The 20,579-nt window shown below is 42.2% G+C and overlaps 1 protein-coding gene across 3 annotated transcripts; it reads left to right on the top strand.

Annotated features, from left to right (window-relative positions):
• The first annotated feature begins 1,369 nt into the window (after positions 1–1,369).
• LOC138824225 (steroid transmembrane transporter SLC22A24-like) lies at positions 1,370–20,001 on the top strand. 3 transcript variants are annotated; one of them, XM_070017896.1, is made up of 4 exons: positions 1,370–1,929; positions 6,853–6,956; positions 19,182–19,336; positions 19,453–20,001. In XM_070017896.1, the coding sequence occupies exons 1-4, from the start codon at positions 1,528–1,530 to the stop codon at positions 19,668–19,670; spliced, it is 879 nt and encodes a 292-aa protein (XP_069873997.1). In that variant the 5' UTR covers positions 1,370–1,527; the 3' UTR covers positions 19,671–20,001. The 3 variants fall into 3 exon arrangements, with proteins under 3 accessions (XP_069873997.1, XP_069873998.1, XP_069873999.1); XM_070017897.1 differs by having other exon boundaries at positions 19,511–19,662; XM_070017898.1 differs by lacking the exon at positions 19,182–19,336 and having other exon boundaries at positions 19,511–20,001.
• The last annotated feature ends 578 nt before the right edge of the window (positions 20,002–20,579 follow it).

The following is a 20,579-nucleotide window of genomic DNA, read 5'->3' as shown; positions in this document are numbered from 1 at the left end:
GCTGGGAGGATAGGCACACACCGCCCAACCAACTCTTACTACTCATGGTGAGATCTCATGAGCTTTGCCTAGGCTAGCCTTGAACCATCATCCTCTCCATCTCCCCATCCTGAGTAGTTAGAATTATGGGTGCGAGACACCACACTAGAATATTTTTATTTTTTTAAACTCACCTCTTAGATTTACTTATTTATATTTATTTATATTATTTGATGACTGGACATTTTATCACATACATTCGTAGGTGATGAGTTCAAGCCCCATGACTCATAAAAAAAAGGGAAGAAGACAGAGGAAAAGGAAGAGGAAGAGAAGGAGGAGGAAAAAGAGGAGGCAGAAGAAAAAAAGGAGGAGGAGAAAAAGTAGGAGGATGAAGGAAAAAAAGAGGAGCAGGAGGAGGAGGAGGAACAGGAGGAGGAAGTATAGGAGGAGGAAGAAGAGGAAGAGGAAGAAGAGGAGGAGAACCAGAAGGGAGGGCAGAGGAAGAGGAGAAGTGGTGTCAAGCATCACTGGCTCATGCTTGTAATCCTACCTGGTCAGGGGATGTAATCTCACTTCACTGACAGCTCCATCAGGAATATATGCTGTATTCTTTTTTTTTTTTTTTTTTTTTTTTGGTCATGAGGCCTGAACTCTGTGCCTGAACTCACCTGAGCTCTTAGCTCAAGGTGAACACTCTACCACTTGAGGCACAGTACCACTTCTGGCCTTTTCTGCATATGTGGTGCTGAAGAATCAAACCCAGGGCCTCATGAATGCAAGGCAAGCACTCTACCACTGAGCCACTTTCCCAGGCCAATCTGTGGCACTCTTCCCTGCAATTAACCATTGAAACAAAAGCAATGGAGCTGTAGCCCAAGTGGTAGAATGCTGGCCTTGAACAAAAGAAGCTCAAGGAGAGCTCTCAGGTCTTGAGTTCAAGCCCCATGACCAGCATACACACAAATACATTAATTGCTTCCTCCCTTTCTCTATTCTTTTTTCCCTATTTCAAATGTTATAAAAGCACCATGGCTAGAAGAATTTAAACACTAACCAAAAGTCAGCATTAATATTCACTATTCCACTTTGCTTTACATCTAATTAACCACATCTTTCATTACCTTGAGTGAAAATTCTACTCTGCTCCAGTTTTTTGCACAGAAATATAATAAACCAGTTAATTTCTGGGTGTCCAATGTCCCTCTTCTGAAGAAGGGGGAAAAAAAAGAAAATAACATTTTACACATGCATTTAGATTATAAAATCACTCAGCTTCTCAAGAAGTACAAAGATCACAGTCATTCCTGGAAACCAACAACAAAAAGTCTCTTCTAGTAACTATTAAAACCATCTAGCTGCCAAAACCCACAGGACCAGGAAATTCCTTCCCCAGGCATAGAGTGGTGAGACAGGGCCCAATGAGAAGACAGTCAGTTGGGACAAGTGCAGCACTGCTGGGCTAGTGGAGGGAAACGTGTTCCCCTCTCAATATATCTCATAGCAGCACTCACATTCCCGTTGGGGGAGACTTCCTGTTCAGTCCCAATGGGTTTCGAGGTCCTACTGGAGCATGTTGGAGTCCTAGGAAGATTCCAGATCCTTCAGCTACTTTGCTTTTTTATCATAATTCTTATAGCATATCCTCATATTCTATTAGAGAACTTCACGGCTGCCGTGCCTGAGCACCGCTGCTGGGTGCGCATCCTCGACAATGGCACGCTCTCTGACAATGGCACTGGGCTCCTCAGCCAGGAGGACCTCCTGAGAATCTCCATCCCACTCGACTCCAACCTCAGGCCAGAGAAGTGCCGGCGCTTTGTCCATCCCCAATGGCAGCTCCTCCACCTGAACAGCACCTTCTGGAACCTGAGTGAGGCAAAAACAGAGCCCTGTGTGGACGGCTGGGTGTATGACAAAAGCTACTTCCACTCCACTATTGTCACTGAGGTAAGAGGCCCCATTTAAACCTTCTGTGTGTCTGCTCAAAGGTTTTTGCAGTAATACAAAGCACAGACTTGCTTTATATATTCAATCCCCTTCTCTCCCCATAGTATATTAGTCAGCAATTTGTATTTTCTATTCCTTCAGCAATTAGCAACTGCTCATCTATACTACCAAGATGATGAGTTACTAGTACTGAGGTCATGAATGAAACAATCTACATGATTGAGTTACTAGTACTGAGGTCATGAATGAAACAATCTACACAGACAACTGTTATTAAATAATTTGATCTAATGAGAAAGACAGTTGTAATTTTAAAGAGCAATGGACATACCATGAAGGAAAATATTATGCTAGTTCTGTGGCTCTCAATACTTATTATGAATTATTATCCAGAGCAAGTTAGTCAGAACCTTTGGGGCATAAATCCAGTCCCCAGCATTTGTATACTTTTTAACTGAATGGATGGGTATATCCAAAGATGAGAGTTATTCTGTCAGTTGAATTATTGAGTGGTAAAAGAAATTTAACAGACTTTGTATTAGTTCAAGTATAAAGAAACCTTTCTTCCTAGGGAAAAAAAGAACTTTTTTTTCATTGTGAGAATACTATACAGAGGCGTTACAATTATATTGGCAAGATAACGAGTACAACTCCTATCAAGCATTGTTGCCTCCTCTTTGTTTCCCCTTCCCATCCCTTCCCATACTGCTCCTACCATCTCCCACCTGATCCCCCCCCACCAAAGCTGTAAAGTTCGTTTTTCGATATAATGACTTGTACATCTCATTGTTGCAATGGGTCCACCTGTATCCCTATTTATACGATTTGCTTTTGCCCTTCCTCTCCACATACTGTACCAAGATCAAATACAGTGAAAGCAGGGGTTATATCATGGGGCAGACAAAGAAGAGTTTTTGTCATGTACTCTCCATTATGGTAACTCAATTGTCTTTAAAATATTCTTTTCTATGCTATAAATTATGGTAACTAAAGAATATGTGTGCTGGTGGCTCAGCACTGTAATCCTAGCTACTCAGGAGGCTGAGATCTGAGGATCATGGTTCATCAGGAAATTTATCCTCATTTAACCACTAGAAGGCCAGAAGTGGTGTTGTGACTGAAGGCTGTAGAGTGCTATCCTTGAGCAAAATAGGGCAGGGAGAGTGCCCCGGTCCCCCAGAACAACAAGATAGACAGATACATACATACATACATACATACATACATACATACATACATACATACATACATACATGCATACATAAATGCTGAGGAAATAAAATTTTGAAAAAGGAATGTGTAGAACCAGGTGTTGTTAGCTTATGCCTATAATCCTGTCTTCATAGGATTCTAAGATCTATGCATCCTGGTTCATAGACATCCAAGCCAGGAAATTCCATAAGAAAACCTGAAAAGCATGTGGTTCAAGTGAAAAGCAGTCGACTGGACAAAAAGAGAACCAAAAAACTCAGGAACAACACCCAGGCCCCACCCTGACTTCAAGTTCCAGGATGGACACACACACACAGACACACACACACACAGAGAATGTGTGTAGAAGCTAATGCATGCAACAGATGGAGTTGGTCATCTGAGGAGAATAGAGAGATAAGGCCATGGAAACCCTTTTTTTTTTTTTTTTCAGGTAAGGGGTAGTCCGTTTATTCATCATTCTGGCTGATACCAGGCCATCTTGGCCCTCCATGTGGTTGGGAAAGGCCTGGGAAAGACCTGGGAAAGAGCTGGGAAAAGAGAGGTGGGAAAGAAAAAGAGCTGGGAAAGGGAGAGAGCAGGGAAAGAGAGAGAGCTGAGAAAGAGCAAGAGCGAGAAAAGAGAGAAAAGAGCTAGAAAAGAGAGTGTCTGGGAAAGGTAGGAAAGAGAGAGCTAAGAGAAGGGAGCTGGGAAAGAGAAGAGAAGGAAAGAGCTGAGAAAGCTAGAAAAGAGCAGAGAGAGGGCATCTGGTCCTGGGCTGGCCTTATCTAGGGTATGGGTGGAAAAGGTGTGGCCACATCAAATTCAGATGTGACCTCAGCAGATGCAGATGTGACCCCTTCCAGGTGTCCCAGTTGCCTAGGTAACGCAGGTACTGGGTGGAGACTTTGCTGCGAGGAGGGTGGAGTCTGCTAGCCATCCAGGAGCAGACCTTACATTCCAGCCTGTTAATAATCTTGAAATACAGTGAAGATTCTCTCTGGATACTTCCTGCTGACAAGTGGCATAAACAATAGGGGTAAAAGGCTGGAATTTGGTCTCCTCCCACAGAAGGCAGTGAGTAGCAGCTGTCCCTTGGTGGCATGAGTCCTTAGATGAAGTCTGGAGAAGTCTCATGAGCATTGAGGGGCTGGAAAAAAATATACTAGAGAGCAAATAAATGGCAAGAGGAAGGTCTTGGGGCTGAAAATGTTGATAGAAGTGTCCCTAGCTACTTCTGACATCTGGCGACTAGGTAGAGAAGTCAGGTGACAAAGGCAAGAATATAAATTCCTGTTCAGTTAATAGGTAGACAGGTATAGACATTGAATGGGCAGGCTTCTTACTTCTACTGACCTCCCGGCTCAGGTTAATTTTGAAAGGGCAAGCACCAAGTAGCTAATGTGACATCATCTCCTCTTACTCCTCTCCATGTTCTCTTGTTCCCCAGACTGGCTGAGTCTAGGTGCTCATTGCTGGGATGGCTTATCCCAGTTGGTATTCAAGGAGGATTGAACTCAAGGCCTTGGCATTGTCCCTGAGCTCTTCTGCTCAAGGCTAGTGCTCTACCACGTTGAGTTACAATAGCACTTCCAGTGTTTGGCTGGTTAGAGATAAGAGTCTTGAGCCATGCTTCCAGCCTGGCTCTTTGCAGGTTAGTTGGGAGATGGAGTCTTAGGGATTTTTCAGCCCAGGTTGGCTTTGAACTGAAATCTTTGCCACAAATGCCCTTTATTATTTCCAATTAAAGCAACAAGGAGATCAAATAGAATATGTAGAGCTTACCTGGTCCTTATTAAGAATTGCCAACAAATATTCTGAAATGACAAAACTCATGAGATGTGATGAGAATTTTAGCACAGATATGCCCAGTATTTTAGAACCATGTAGTCAGTAGAACACACAACACAAAACAAAAAAGGCAAAACTCAAAACCTAAAATTTTGACAACAATGTTTAGACATCTTTGCTAACAAAGCACATCAAATGGTTGGGCCTCAGTTACCAGGACCTGTGAAAAGAGCAACTTGTTAGCAAGGCACCTTAGAATAGCTGGATGGATTAGTAAGCTTGGTGGAAGGTTAAGGGCCAGATGGGGCCAAACCCTTAACCCACCATGTGGCCAAGATGGCGAACTCAAGATGGCGAATTTCTGAAAAAATGCAAAGAAACCCTGAACAAATAGATCAAGCCTACATTGGCTAGCCTTAGAGAGGGATCCAAAAGGGGGGGTTGCGGGGACCCAGCCTGCGTCGCACTCTTCAGGGCACAAGCCAAAATGTAGAAAAGAGAAAGGGAGAGATAGGGAAAGTTGGAAATGAATGGCAGAGAGAGAGCAAAGAGAGCCTGAAAGTAAACAGACTTCTGACCATTTACCATGGCAGAAACTGTCTACATCTGAGAATTGCATAAAAATGAGGCGCTCTGGCCTTCCAGAGAGCGCAGGAGGCATTTCAAAGGGGTTCCACAGCTCAGGCGTGATTCGCAGCACCCCATTAAACGTGTAGGAGAGTCAATCTGGTGAGTAAAGGAGAGCTGACGAGGCAGAAGCAGCGCCCCGACTTCCCCAGAGCCCTCTAGAGAGAAATGGCCAAGCCCCCAAAGCAAAGCATCCTCGGCTTCAGAGGTGACAGGCCTTTCAGCTACTGGCTGGAGGATCTCACTGGCGTGGCGCCACGTCTGGAAAGAGACTGAGTGACAGAGAGCCATTAGAGAGTAGTTTCACTCACCAGAGTATAGAAGTGATGTGGATGTGGACGTGAAGGCCAGCAATGGTATCGATGCGCTATGTCCGCAGCACACAGACCATTTCCGAAAAAAAGGCCATTAGAACTGTGGGTATTACTCAGGGCAAAAAGGGAAGAAAAAAAAAAAAGAAAAAAAGGAAAAAAAAAAAAAACGGAGAAGAATCCTACCTATCCTGGTGGGATTATGTTAGATTTTTATCTTGTTACTCTTTTTTATTTTTTGGGTCCGGTCATGGGGCCTGAACTTTGGGCCTGGGCTCTGTTCCTCAGCTCTTCAGCTCAAGGCTAGTGGTCTACCACTTGAGCCACAGTGCCACTTCCGGCTTTTTTCTTTTTTCTTATGTGGTGCTGAGGAATCGAACCCAGGGACTCAGGCATGCAAGGCAAGAGCTCTACCACTGAGCCACCTAACCCTTATGTTAGGTTTTTAAAAAGACATACCCGAGTAATAACAGCACCACACACATGGTATTCAGATAAGGGGTAGGTTTATTCATCGTTCTGGCTGGCACCAGGCCATCTTGGTCCTCCATGCGGTTGGGAAAGGCCTGGGAAAGACCTAGGAAATTGATGGGAAAAGAGAGAGATGGAAAAGAGAAAGAGCTGGGAAAGAGACAGACCTGGGAAAGAGCAAGAGCTAGAAAAGAGAGAAAAGAGCTAGAAATGAGGAGAGAGAACTAGAAGAGAGAGCATCTGGGAAAGGTGGAAAGAGAGAACTAGGAAAGAGAGCTGGGAAAGAGAAGAGAAGGAAAGAGCTGAGAAAGAGCTAGAAAAGAGCAGAGAGCCATGGAAACTTTGAAGACAGAGACAGAACCTGAAGAGTTGAAAGGAGCTGAGTATTTGAAGGTGTGTGGCCTGGCAGAGGAGAGTGGCTGCAGAGGAAATGGACAGGAAGCAGGATCCACATACCACAGCACATTTTCCCTCTGTTTCCACTGAAGGCTTCAACTCTCCTGACACCGTTCTCTCTTCCTTTCTCTTCCAGTGGGACCTAGTATGTGAGTACCAGTCATCCAAATCGATAGTTCAAGTAGTATTTATGATTGGGTCACTGCTGGGAGGTCTGATATTTGGCCATCTTTCAGACAGGTAGGTGTCATTGCACTTTCTCTGTGGATGTTGATCAGATGGTATAGTCTTTTCTGTAGTCAAAAAATCTCAGCTGAGCTCTAACTTTGTGCTCTAAATAGTAGTCCAGCACTCAGCAGAAAAGTATCTTTTAGAAGACATTTAGAAGGGGGGGAACCAAGATGGCGACGGGGCAGTAGGGAAATTCCACAGCTCTCCCCAACCAAAAGAGAGTTCGAATTCCAACGCTTAATTCCCCAAGAGACCGACAACAAGGAGATGAACACCCAGTGAAAAACAGGAGGTGGAAAATAACAAAAGAGAAAGAGAGAGAAAGAATTTGAGAACAGAGAAGAGCGAAGACCCCTTCCCCAATTTTTGCTGGCCGCGTGACGGCGCATCAAGCCGTGGCCAGCTGGCCCGGCCGTAGCTGCTGGAGTCCCAGACAAACAGAGGCCTGCCTGCAGATCACCCGCGCAGAAGCCGCCTGAGGTAAGGGTCTGCAGACCCACTGATCGCCACAAAAAGAGCAACCTACCAGCTGGGAGTCTGCACAAAGCTCCCACCCCCACCCCTCACTCTCCAACGGAGCAGAGAGGCTCCATCCCGCCAAAGCCGGTCAACCCCAGGGTGGGAAACCCAGAGCTACACCCCCAATTTTTACTTGCCCTGCAGCAGTGTGCCAAGCTGCGGCCAGCCGGCCTGGTGGGGGATGCCGGAGTTCCAGAGACACAGGGGGCTGTCTGGAGATAACCCGCGCAGAAGCTGCCTGAGATACCAATGTCAGACCCGCTGATTGCGACCAGTAACCCCTGAGCCCGGAACTCTGCCCCACGACGGCAGCCCCAGAGCTACAGGGGACACCCACAGAACACCAGAGCAGGAGACCTGCAAGGAACTGGTGCTGATCCGGAGAGTGCAAACAGAGACAAACCTCAGCGTTCAGAACGAGTACGGAGGCCCCACCCCCACACCTCGGCCAGAGGCCAGAGGCCCATCCCGAGGCGTGGACCTGACAGCATCAACATCGATGGAGGCAGAGAAAGGAGAGAATCACACAGAGCCACCACCACCCAGGCCAGCCCCCAACCACCCCAACTGAACTCTGATTGCAATGGCAACTGATGACCTACATCACACAGAAACAACTAGCTCCAGGGTGAGTACCCCACAGGGAACAGTGTATCCCTCAAGGGCAACCAGTCTGGGAATCCCCAGACCCTGACCCAGACTCCCTACCCCAACACCTGGACCACAGGACCCATTAAAACTGGTAACTGTTTGAGAACTCTACCAGCCCAAGGAGCACACTCCACTGGCCAGGCTAGAGCAAGAACGCCCCTGGAAGGGAGTTTAAATGCCCAAGCCAGGAACAGCGCCCCTGGGCCAAGACACACAACAGTATAAGAAATTTGAACTGTGTACCTCAGGCTGCATAATGTAGGTGCTAGACACAGCAGCAGAGGCCCAACCAGTGAGCCTCAGGCAATGGGGCCGGACCAAGCCTGGGGATCCAGTGCCTGAACAATACAACCAACTCCTCCCAACTGAAGTCAAAAGCTGAGCATAGGCCTCAGCAGAGGGGAGAAAAACAGGGAACTGTACCCCCTGTGAAGCACGCCTGTGACAACAAAAGACCTGGGGGCTCCGGACAAGAGAAGCCCAAAACCCACCAGAACCCGATCCATATTTTCTAGGCTGGGAATTGGACAACACTGGCCGCCAGCACCTGATAATAGGCAGGAGCTCAGGCTGGTAAGATGGCTTAGCAGTAGAGTGCAAGTCTTGGGTGCATGAGGCCCTGGATCTGATTCCTCAGCACCACATAAGCAGAAAGGGCCAGAAGTGGTGCTGTGGCTCAAATGGTAGGGTGCCAGCCCTGAGCTGAAGAGCTGAGGGACAGCACCCAAGCTCAGAGTTCAAGCCCACAACCCGCCAAAAAAAAAAACCATTAGGAGCCCATAGCAGACTCCAGCATCTGGGAGAGTGCATCCAGAACATCCGATCTTGCCAAGAGCACGCGTAGGAGCAAACACAAGCAGTCTAGGCTGCTCAACCCTTCCAAAGGTAGGAATTGCCAGTGATCTACAGCAGAGAGCCGAGAATCCTATGTAGGTCAAACCAGCAGCTGGAGGTAGGCCCCCAACAGAACCCAGATCAGGTACAGACTCTCTACCAGTACAGAAACAGCAACCAAGCAAAGACAGACACACCAAAACAAAATTTCAGATTAGTCTCCAATAATCCCTGAACCCCCATGTGAAAATCACAGAGAAAAATTACAAGGTTTATCAACACCCAGGATAGCAAGCTATCCCCAAGAGCCAACAGCCACGCAGGGAAAGCCACAGTGGGAGCAAAGCAGGAATGGAAGACAAAACCTACATCCAAGCGATGCTAGAGGCAATGACTCAAGAAATAAAGCAAGAAATAGACCAGAAATTGAAAGAGCACAGGGATGAACTATCAAAAGAGATGCAGGATATCAAACAGGAGATGCATGCAAATAAAGAGGCTACACACACTTCACTAAGAAGTGAGATAGGTGCCAAAATAGAGGCAGTACATACCTCATTAAGAGGTGAGATCAGTACTTTGAGAACCAACATCGAATCCATAAAGGAGTCCATTTCCTCCATGCAAACCATAATGGAAGCCACAGTTAAAAGAGTGAATGAAATGGAATGTAGAGTATCAGATACAGAAGACAGAATACACCCACTGAACCAAAAAATGATAGATATGGAAAATTCACTCAAATTATGCCAAAGGGAAATTCAAGAGCAAGCAGATAGTGCCAAGAAATAGAGTGGATGAAGAAGGTGAGGAATATCATAGCAAGGGAATACAACACCTATTCAACAAGATAATCGGTGAAAATTTCCCCATCTCAAAAAAGAACATCTTACCTACATAACAGAAGCATATAGAACACCTTACAAGCAAGATCCCAGGAGAAACTCTTCTTGACACATTATAGTAAAAAATGATAGATCTGAATAATAAGGGAACAATCTTGCATGCAGCAAAAATGGAGAAGGAGCTATACTACAATGGGGAAAAAATCAGAATCACTGCAGATCTCTCCACACAAACACTGAATGAAATAAAGGCCTGGGAAAGTACCACTCGAGCCCTGAGAGCCAATAACTGCCACCCCAGACTGATATACCCGGCAAAGCTAGCATTCACATTCCATGGAGAACTGAAAACTTTTAATAGCAAAGAAAAACTAAATGAATACATAAAAATTAAGCCATCATGACAAAGAACACTAAGAGGAGGGACACAACCTGAAGAAAGCAACCAGGAACTGGGACCTGCACCCAGACAGGCATTAATCAAAGTCTAACTGAGCAAGCACAGGAGGAAAGGAAAGAAGAAAAACGGAGGAAAACAGGGAATGACAGGGACCACAATGCATCTCATCTCTCTATACTATCTCTTAATATTAATGGGCTTAATTCGCCAATCAAAAGAAAAAGAACTGCAGACTGGAACAGAAAACATGACCCATCCATCTGTTGCCTACAGGAGACCCACCTCTCAGCCAAACATACAAACACACTCAGAGTAAAGGGTTGGAAAAGGATCTACCAATCAAATGCTCCCAGTAAGAAAGCAGGTGTAGCTATCCTGATATCTGACAAAATAAACTTTTCATTAAAATCAGTACAGAAAGACAAGGACAGACACTACATATTAATACAGGGAACAATCCAAGAGGAGGATATTACCATCATCAACTTATATTCCCCAAACATTGGTGCACCCAGATATGTTAAGAAAATACTCTCAAACTTACAAAATAAAATAGATCCCAATACGATAATACTAGGAGACTTTAACACCCCACTCTAAACAAAGGACAGGTCTTACCAACCAGAGGATTGGCAAAGAAGCTCCCGAATAAAGTGAGGCCATACTTCAAGCATAATTAACTGACATCTACTAAGTATTTCACCCAAAAACAACACAGTACACATTCTTCTCAGCAGCTCATGGAACTTTCTCCAAAATAGACCATATCATAGTTCATGCAAGGAACTTAAGCAGATACAAAGGGATCGACATAATCCCCTGTGTCCTATCTGACCACAATGAAACCAAGCTAGTTCTCAATAACGAAGCATATCACAGAAATGTCTCTAATACATGGAAATTGAACAACACACTCCTTAGCAATGCCTGGGTAATGGAAGAGATCAAAGAAGAAATAAAAAATTTCCTACAACTCAATGAAAATGAAAACTTGTGGGACACAGCAAAGGCAGTCCAGAGGGAGAAATTTAATGCCCTCGGTGCCCACATCAAGAAAATAGAGACAGACCAAGCAAATAATCTCATGTTGCAATTAAAACAGCTAGAAAAAACATGAAAAAATGGAACCTAAACTTACTAGATGGAGCCAGATAACCAAATTAAGAGCAGAGATTAATCAATTAGAAAATCAGAAAACTACAGCCAATTTTAAACAAACAAAAACCTGGTTCTTTGAAAAACTAAATAAAATTGATGGACCGTTGGCAAGATTAATTAAAAAATGAAGAGAGGAAACCCATCTTAACAGGATTAGGGATGCCACAGGAAAAATCACAACATGTACCCAAGATATCCAAACAATCTTAACAGACTACTTTCAAAAGTTATACTCTCTAAAAGAAGAAAACCTGGCAGAAATGGATGCATTTTTAGAGAAATACAAGTTGCCCAAACTGAGCAAAGAAGAAGTAAATCAATTAAACAAGCCAATATCCTAAAACGAGATACAGGAAGCTATCAAAAGTCTTCCAACAAACAAAAGCCCAGCACCAGATGGATTCACAGCAGAATTCTGTAAGCCCTTTAAAGAAAAATTAATACCCATACTCCTCAAGCTCTTCAGAGAAACAGAGATGGAAGAAGCTATCCCAAACTCATTCTACAAAGCCAATATCACACTCATCCCCAAACCAGGCAAAGACCCAACCAAAAAAGAGAATTACAGGCCAATTTCCTTGATGAACACAGATGCAAAGACCCTTAACAAGATTCTAGCTAACAGAATCCAGAAACACATTAAAAAAGAACCATACACTATGACCAGGTAGGCTTCATCCCAGAGATGCAGGGATGGTTTAACATGCTTAAGTCAATAAATGTAATCCAACACATCAACAGAGCTGAGGTCAAGAATCACATGATTATCACCACAGATGCAGAAAAGGTCTTTGACAACATTCAACACTCATTCATGCTAAAAGCTCTGGAGAAAATAGGAATAGAAGGAACATTTCTTAAAACAATAAAAGCCATTTATGACAGACCAATAGCCAATATTATACTTAATGGGGAAAAGCTACAACCAATTCTCCTAAAATCAGGAACCAGGCAAGGATGCCCACTTTCTCCACTCCTCTTCAATATAGTCCCCCAAACCTTAGCCAGGGCAATAAGGCAAGAAAAAGACATTAAAGGGATCCACATAGGGAAAGAAGAAGTTAAACCATCCGTTTTTGCAGATGACATGATACTATACCTTCACCATCCCAAAAACTCCATCCCCAAATTCTTAGAAATCATAAATCAATTCAGCAAAGTAGCAGGATACAAAATCAAACCACAAAAATCAGTTGCCTTCCTGTACACTGACAATGTACAAGAAGAGAGGGAAATAAAGGGAGCAACCCCATTCACAATAACCTCCCAAAAAATAAAATATTTAGGAATTAACCTAACCAAAGATGTAAAAGAACTATTTAATGAAAACTATAAAAAGGTAAAGAAAGAAATTGCAGAAGACACTAGGAAATGGAAAGACCGCCCATGCTCTTGGATAGGCAGACTTAATATAGTGAAAATGGTAATACTGCTAAAATTAATATATAAATTCAATGCAATTCCTATTAAAATCTCAATGACGTACATCACTGAAATACAGAAAACAGTCCAAAAATTCATATGAAACAACAAAAGACCTAGAATAGCCAAAACAATTTTAGGGAATAAAGACAACAAGGGAGGGATATCCATGCCGAACTTCAAACTCTATTATAGAGCTATAATAACAAAGACAACATGGTACTGGCATAAAAACAGAACTGAAGACCAATGGAATAGAAAAGAAGATCCAGGGCTGGGAAGGTGGCTCAGTGGTAGAGTGTTTGCCTTGCATGCATGAGGCCCTGGGTTCGATTCCCCGGCACCACATAAGCAAAAAGGAAAAAAGCTGGAAGTTGCTCTGTGCCTCAAGTGGTAGAGCGCTACCCTTGAGCTGAAGAGCTGAGAGACAGCGCCCAGGCCCATAGTTCAGGCCCGCAACTGGACCCCAAAAAAATTAAAAACTTAAAAAAAAAAGAAGATCCAGAAATATATCCACAGGCTTACAGTCAGCTGATATTTGACAAAGGAGCCAAAGACATACAATGGAAGAAACACGGCCTCTTCAACTACTGGTGCTGGGAAAACTGGGCGTGCACATGCAGAAAAGAAAAGTGTGGGCTGGGAAGGTGTGTCAGTGGTAGAGTGCTTGCCTTGCATGCCTGAGGCCCTGGGTTCGATTACTCAGCACCACATAAGCAAAAAGAAAAAAGCCGGAAGTGGTGCTGTGGCTCAAGTAGTAGAATGCTAACCTTGAGCTGAAGAGCTGAGGGACAGTGCCCAGGCCCAGAGTTCAGGCTCCAGGACCAGATCCCCCCCCCCCCCCAAAAAAAAAGAAAGAAAAAAGAAAACTAAAAGTGGATCCCAGCCTATCACCATGCACCAAAATCAACTCAAAATAAAGATCTTAACATTAAACATAAATCTCTGAAACTACTGCAGGACACAGTAGGAGACACACTTTAACTTACAGGCACAGGAAGGAACTTCCAGAACAGAGTCCCAGGGTCAGAACAAATTGGAGAGAGACTCAACAAATGGGACTACCTTAATATAAAAAGCTTCTGCAAAGCTAAATCTATTGCAACCAAGCTAGAAAGACAACCAACTAATTGGGAAAAAATGTTTACCAGCAATATATCAGACAAGGGGTTAACATCCGGTATATACATGGAACTCAAGAAACTAATCCCTCCCAAACCTAACAAACCAATTACAAAATGGGCAACGGAACTAAAGAGGGACTTCTCAGATAAAGAAATAAAAATGGCAAAGAAACACATGAGGAAATGTTCACCATCCCTGGCTGTGAAGGAAATGCAAATAAAGACAACCCTGAGATACCACCTTACCCCAATCAGAATGTCCCACATCCACAAGTCAGCCAACGACAAATGCAGGAGGGGATGCGGAGAAAGACGAACCCTATTACACTGCTGGTGGGAATGTACACTTATACAACCACTTTGGAAAGCAGTCTGGAGGGTCCTCAGAAAGCTAAAGATTGACTTCCCTTATTAGCCAGTAATACCACTTCTAGGCATCTATCCTGAACAACAGGAACCAACATACAAGGACACATGCACCTCCATGTTTATTGCAGCACTGTTCACAATAGCTAGGATATGGAAACAACCCAGATGCCCCACCACAGATGAATGCATCCAAAAATTGTGGTATCTATACACAATGGAATATTATGCAGCCATTAGAAATGACAAAATAATGGCATTTGCAGGGAAATGGATGGAGCTAGAAGAAATCATGTTGAGCGAGGTAAGTCAAAAGCAATGAGACAAACGGTACATGGTCTCCCTGATAACTGGATGTTAAATCCAAAATGTTAGGTGATACACCAAAATTAACAGGACTTAAGAAACAAAGAACTTCCACACATCTGGTCAAACCACTACTAAATAACCCCATGCTGCTGATCACATGTATGGTGTATATGTGTACACCATTATATGTTATAGACCATGATAGACAATTTGCTCCAAGAAAGTTAGAATGAGTTTGTGCCTTTAAATGAGCATCATTATCCCACAATACTGTGAAATTTGGGAAATTATGTAATCACTTAATTACAGTTTTAAAAAAACACCAGAAAACTAGAAGTGGTGCTATGGCTCAAGTGGTAGAGCATGAGCCTTGAGCTGAATTGTTCAGGGACAGCTCCCAGGTCCAGAGCTCAAGCCTCACCAATGACCAAAAAAAAAAAGAGAGAGAGAGAGAGAGAGAGAGAGAGAGAGAGAGAGAGAGAGAGAGATCTTTCATGCAGTTGTTTCTAACATATTTATAAGATTATATCTTTGTTGCCTTGTATGTCCCTCACCCATGCTATAACCCCCGCTTTTACTATATATGATGTTGGTATATGTGGAGGGGAAGGGAAAAAACAAAATTTTCAAACAATGATACAGGAGGACCCATTGCAACTATGAGATGTACAAGTCGTTATGTAGCAAAACCAACTTTACAACTTTGGTGGGGGGAACAGGGAGGGGGAAGGGAGGATACGAAGAGATGGGAAGGGGAAACAAAGGAGGAGGCTACAATGCTTGATAAGAAATGTGCTCATTATCTTGCCCATGTAATTGTAACCCCTCTGTACAGTACTTTCACAATTAAAAAGAAACACAAAAAAAGAAGACATTTAGAGAAATTTTAATTTGTATTGTACAAACTTAGACAATAGTGGGATCTGATGAACTGATGTATTCACAATTACAAAATAAAAAACGAGTATCTTTTCTATGTAACAACAATAAGCCATCTACGAAAAAAGCCAAAAGACCAATTTCATTCTCAATGGCTTTCTCAAACTAAAATATTTAGGATTAAACTTGACCAAAGAAGTTAAAGACCTCTACAATGAAAGCTATAAAACCTAAAAGAAAGACATTGAAAGCCAGGTATGGTGACTCATACTCCTAGCTACTCAAGAGACTGAGATCTGAGGATCAAAGCTGTACCCCAGCCTGGGAAGGAAAGTCCATAGACACTTACCTCCAATGAACCTGTAAAAAGCTGGTGTGAAGCTGTGGCTCAAATGATAGGGTGCTAGCTTTGAGCAAAAAGCTAAGGGAGATTAATCAGTCTCTGAGTTCAAGCCCAATGCTGGCAAGAAAGGAAAGGAAGGGAAGGGTGTGAAAAGAAGGGAAGACAGAGGGAGGAGGAAAGGAGGGAGGGAAGGAAGGAGAACCAAGCATGTGATATTTGTCTTTCTGAGACTGGTTTTTATTTTTCTGTTTGGGGTGGTAGGGGTGGGGGAGTGCATGCATGTGTGTGTGCCAGTCCTGGGACTTGAAAAAGTTCAAGGGAAGGGCACCGTCCCTTCTCTTAGTTTTTTTTCTCTCAAGGTAGGCATTCTACTACTTGAGTCACACTTCCACTCCCAACATTGGAGATGAGAATCTCATAGACTTTCATAGTGGCCGTGCTGGCGTAGTCTCCTGAGCTTCTAGGAATACAGGCCTGAACCCCCGCCACAGGGCTCTTGGATTCCTTTAAGTCAGGTTTTCTCTCCCCCACTACCCCACCTCAATTTCACAGGCTTAAGATTCCATAGTATTTATTTCTACTGGACTATGCGTGGTGTCCCTACTTCAGCTTGCTTTTCCTACTTGAGCTCTGGACCTTCTGTCAGTGAGGAGAGACACTGACTTTCCTCTCAGCAATCTGCCATCTTGCCTCTATCTCCTTATTTATGCATTCTTACATCTCCTAGTAGCCTCTTAGTAACATCTCTTACTCGTACTAGATTTCATTTTGACATGTCCATTTATGCATATGATGTATCTTGATTAGAATAACTCCATGTATCACTCTTCATCCCTCCCTCTCTCCCTCTCTAAAGCACTTGCAACAACCGATATTGATAGTTCCATTCCACCTCTGTATAGAAAGTATTTTGATCCTATTCACCATCCTTTAACCTCTGTTCAGTTTCTTCCTACGAGTGCCCACACCCCAGACAGTCATGTTCCATCTTCTAATACTCACTTTTATTGAAATGCTTTTTAATTGTTAAAGGGACTTCACCATGGGATTTTATATATCCATCACCACAGTTTAATGATTTTATATATACACGATAAAATGTTATATTGTATGTATGATTATATTATTAGATAACATTATATATTATAGTACTGCAGTATATAATGTACATTAGTATTATAATACTGTTATATATAATAATACAATCTTATATAATTTCGATGAATAGAATTACTATATATAACATGTGTATCTTATATGTGTTTATATATGCTTATTTTAGGTCTAGCATGTACATATGAGAGAAAACATGTGAACTTTGTACTCTTAAACCTGGCTTATTTCATTTCATATGATGATCTCCAGTTCCATCAACCTCTCTGAAATGATGTAATTTCATTCTTTTTCTTAGCTTAATAATATTCATGATACATACATTTTCTTGATTCATTCATGGCCTGTGAGTAGTATTGATAGCTTGACCCTTGTGAATAGTGCTTCCATGAATATGAGCATATAGGCGTCCCCACAATAGTCTGATACACATCCTTTAGAACAAATGTCCAAGAGTGGTAGCACTAGATTGCATGGTAGTTTGTTTTTTTTTTGTTTTTTTTTTTTTGTTTTTTTTTTTTTGCAGTTTGTTAAAGAACATCTATACTGGTTTATTCAGTGCTCACATTTGTTTATGGTCCAAAAGTAGTGTATAAAAAATTGTGCTTTACCCCAAAAAATCCTTGCCTCCATTACTTGCTTACGTTTTTGAAGATGACTATTCTTCCTAGAGTGAGGTGAATTCAAGTATTGTTTCAATGACCATTTCTTTGTCACCAGAGTTAGTATTTCTTTATGTATTGATTGGCCATTTGTAGTTCTTCTGTTTTGGGGGGAGGGGTTGTCAATCATGGACTGTGAACCTAGGGCCTTAGTGCTGTCTCTGAGTTCTTCTGCTCATGGGTAGCACTATACCACTTTGAGCCACAAATCTACTTCCTGGGTTTTTTGGGGAGTGGGTTTAATAGGGGAGAGGATGGTTAATTGGATCTCAGAGTCTAACGATCTTTTCTGCCCATGATCCTCATATATCAGCCTCCTGAATAGGTAGGACTACAGCCACCAGCACATGGCTATTTTGTACTCCTTTTGGGAAGTGTCTGTTCAGTTCTTTTGCCCATTTATTAATTCATCGTTGATTTTTGGAAGTTTGGGGTTTCTTTTATGAGGTTCCTGCATCTATTGAAATGATCATGTGGTTCCTGACCTTACTCCTATTGATGTGATGATTATAACAATTGACTTGGAAATATTGAACCAGCTTTGCATCCCTGGAGTAAATACTGTTTCCTAATTATGTATGTATTTTGATGAGTTGTTGAAGTGATTGGCCAGAATTTTGGTGAGAAGTTCTGCATCAATGTTCATCAAAAACAGATTTATAGTTCTTTCTCTCTCTCTATCTTTTTCTGATAAGTCCTTGTTTGCTTTTGAGATTGAGGGTTATGCTGGCTTCATACAATGAGTTTAGGAGTGAACATTTGCTTTCAATTTCATAGAAAAGTTTGAGGAATACTGGTGTCAGTTCTGCTTTGAAGACCTTATAGAATTCGACTGTGAATCCATCTGGTCATGAGCTTTTCATGTATGGGAGATCTCTTATTGTTTCATTGCTTGATATGGGTCTATTTAGATGGTTTAAATCTTCTTTGAGCCTTATTCTCTCTTCTGTGAACTTTCTATCCACTCCTGAAGGGAGAGGAGGTTTCTGAGTTGTCTACTGTTCATGCTGAAACAGACTTTGCAAGACACAGCTGAGAATGGTTGTTAAGCTATCTATATAAAACTTTGATGGATTGTCTTCCCATTCTGTCTGTCAAACAAGTTGGACTTCCACTTTGACAGTGCACAGACACTAATAAAGATAGCAGAACTTTCTTGATTTCACTCCTCAGGACTCTAAGCATAACACACAAACCTGTCATCCCAAATATGTGTCTACTAATGAACACTTCTGACAAAATCTCAGATGTTATCTTCTTTTTTTATATGGCTTGACATGGCACCAGAGTTCTTATGGTGACTTTGCGTGTCCTCACTGAGAGACTTTGGATATCACATTCATTGGCAAATTGCTCAGCTTCTTCCATTTCAGCTGTTGGCTAATATAGAAATTGCAACAAATCTCAAGTATAATGTAGAAATAATATTTAGCATTGATTAATATTTAATATTTAATTTAAAGAATAGCACATTTCAAATCGATGATACCTAAAATCTTTGTAGAAAGATTCAAGATCTACCTTAAATTTCATGATGTGATATCTTTGGCTGTTTTTAGTGTTATTGTTTTTGGTCTTGAATTATCTCACATAGTCCAATATTTCTTAGGTTTGGGCGGAAAACCATCTTCAGGTGGTGTTTGTTCCAAATGGCCATCGGTGACACCTGTGCAGCCTTTGCTCCCACCTTCATTGTTTACTGTTCCCTGCGATTCTTAGCTGGGTTATCTGTCATGCCTATTTTAGCAAACTCTTCTGTTCTCAGTAAGTAAGTCATTTGATCCTTTCATTTCCTTCTTGACTAGAAATGTCTTGAAGACATGACTTGGAAAAAATGATTATAACCACACAACTATGATTACAAGTGTGTTTTCTTCCAGTTATAGAGTGGACAAGACCTCAATCCCAAGCTTTGTTAGCAATGTTTACTTCCTACAGTACTGGGCAGATGCTGCTGGGAGGACTGGCTTTTTTCTTTCGAAGTTGGACCACACTGCAGCTGATATTATCCATACCTCTGTTGGTCTGCTGCGTGTTATCAAGGTATGGACAATATGTGTGGCCTTTAACTCTAATGAAAGGGGAAATAGAGGCTTAGAGGGAGGACCTGACACTTGGGATCTGTGTATTCTTTGAATGATCCTGTCACCTCACCCACAGTCACCACTGTGCTACTGAGATACAAAGGAGAACAGAATGTACTCTGCGAGGAGGCTGCAGCTGTGGAGTGAGCGCTTTTCTATCTTAACCACAGAATTATTATGGAATCTTTTTTTAATCTCGTTTTAAAGCATATATTCCTTGGAATAAGAGGGGTCTGAGGGAGCTATTTCCACACATGTAAATAATGTACTTTGACAATATTCACACCTTCTATTAGCATGTAAATAATGTACTTTGACCATATTCACACTGGACTTTGACCATATTCACACCTTCTAATCGCTTTTCCAATGCCATCTCCCCCTCCTTTTCAAAATATACTTTTAACTCGTTTAACAGGCTTAACTCTGCTGTTTTTTACAGAATGAAGTTATATTTGCACTCCACCCCCATCAACTACTGACTTAAATCTCCCTGTATTTCTGTGGCTCCCCAGCATTAGAGCCCCTTTTACACTCATAACATACAAGTGCCATATAATATAGAATATATTTAAGTACAGATTTGCAGAGAAGAGTACATGATATGTGTCTTTCAGAGTCTGGTTTTTTTCACTTAACTTGATCTCCAGTTCCATCCATTTTCTATAAAAAACATAAATTTGTTTATCTTTTTGAGTAATAATATGCCACTCTGTGATATTATTTCTAGGACTTATATTCTATTCCATTGGAATACGTATCTTTTTTTCCTACCATTACCATGATGATTCATTACTCTGGCTTTGTAGCACAATTTGAAGCCGAATATTGTGATACCTCCAGCATTGCTTTTTTTGTCCAGGAATGCTTTGACTCGGCAGAGTCTGTTGCACTTCTCTATCAGTTTTAAGATTGCCTTTTCT

The sequence above is a fragment of the Dipodomys merriami genome, unplaced genomic scaffold (assembly GCF_024711535.1).
Source record: "Dipodomys merriami isolate MVZ:Mamm:240054 unplaced genomic scaffold, mDipMer1.0.p SCAF_128, whole genome shotgun sequence".
NCBI lineage: Eukaryota > Metazoa > Chordata > Mammalia > Rodentia > Heteromyidae > Dipodomys > Dipodomys merriami.
Note: the sequence above shows the minus strand (reverse complement) of the source record. Positions and strands in the feature narration are given on the sequence as shown.

Bases quoted from the DNA above. Each gene is read 5' to 3' on its own strand.
- LOC138824225 (XM_070017896.1), top strand. From the start codon at position 1,528: ATGGGTTTCGAGGTCCTACTGGAGCATGTTGGAGTCCTAGGAAGATTC. The intron at 6,957-19,181 runs GTAGGTGTCATT...AATATTTCTTAG, and splicing joins TTTGGCCATCTTTCAGACAG to GTTTGGGCGGAAAACCATCT. The intron at 19,337-19,452 runs GTAAGTAAGTCA...GTTTTCTTCCAG, and splicing joins AGCAAACTCTTCTGTTCTCA to TTATAGAGTGGACAAGACCT.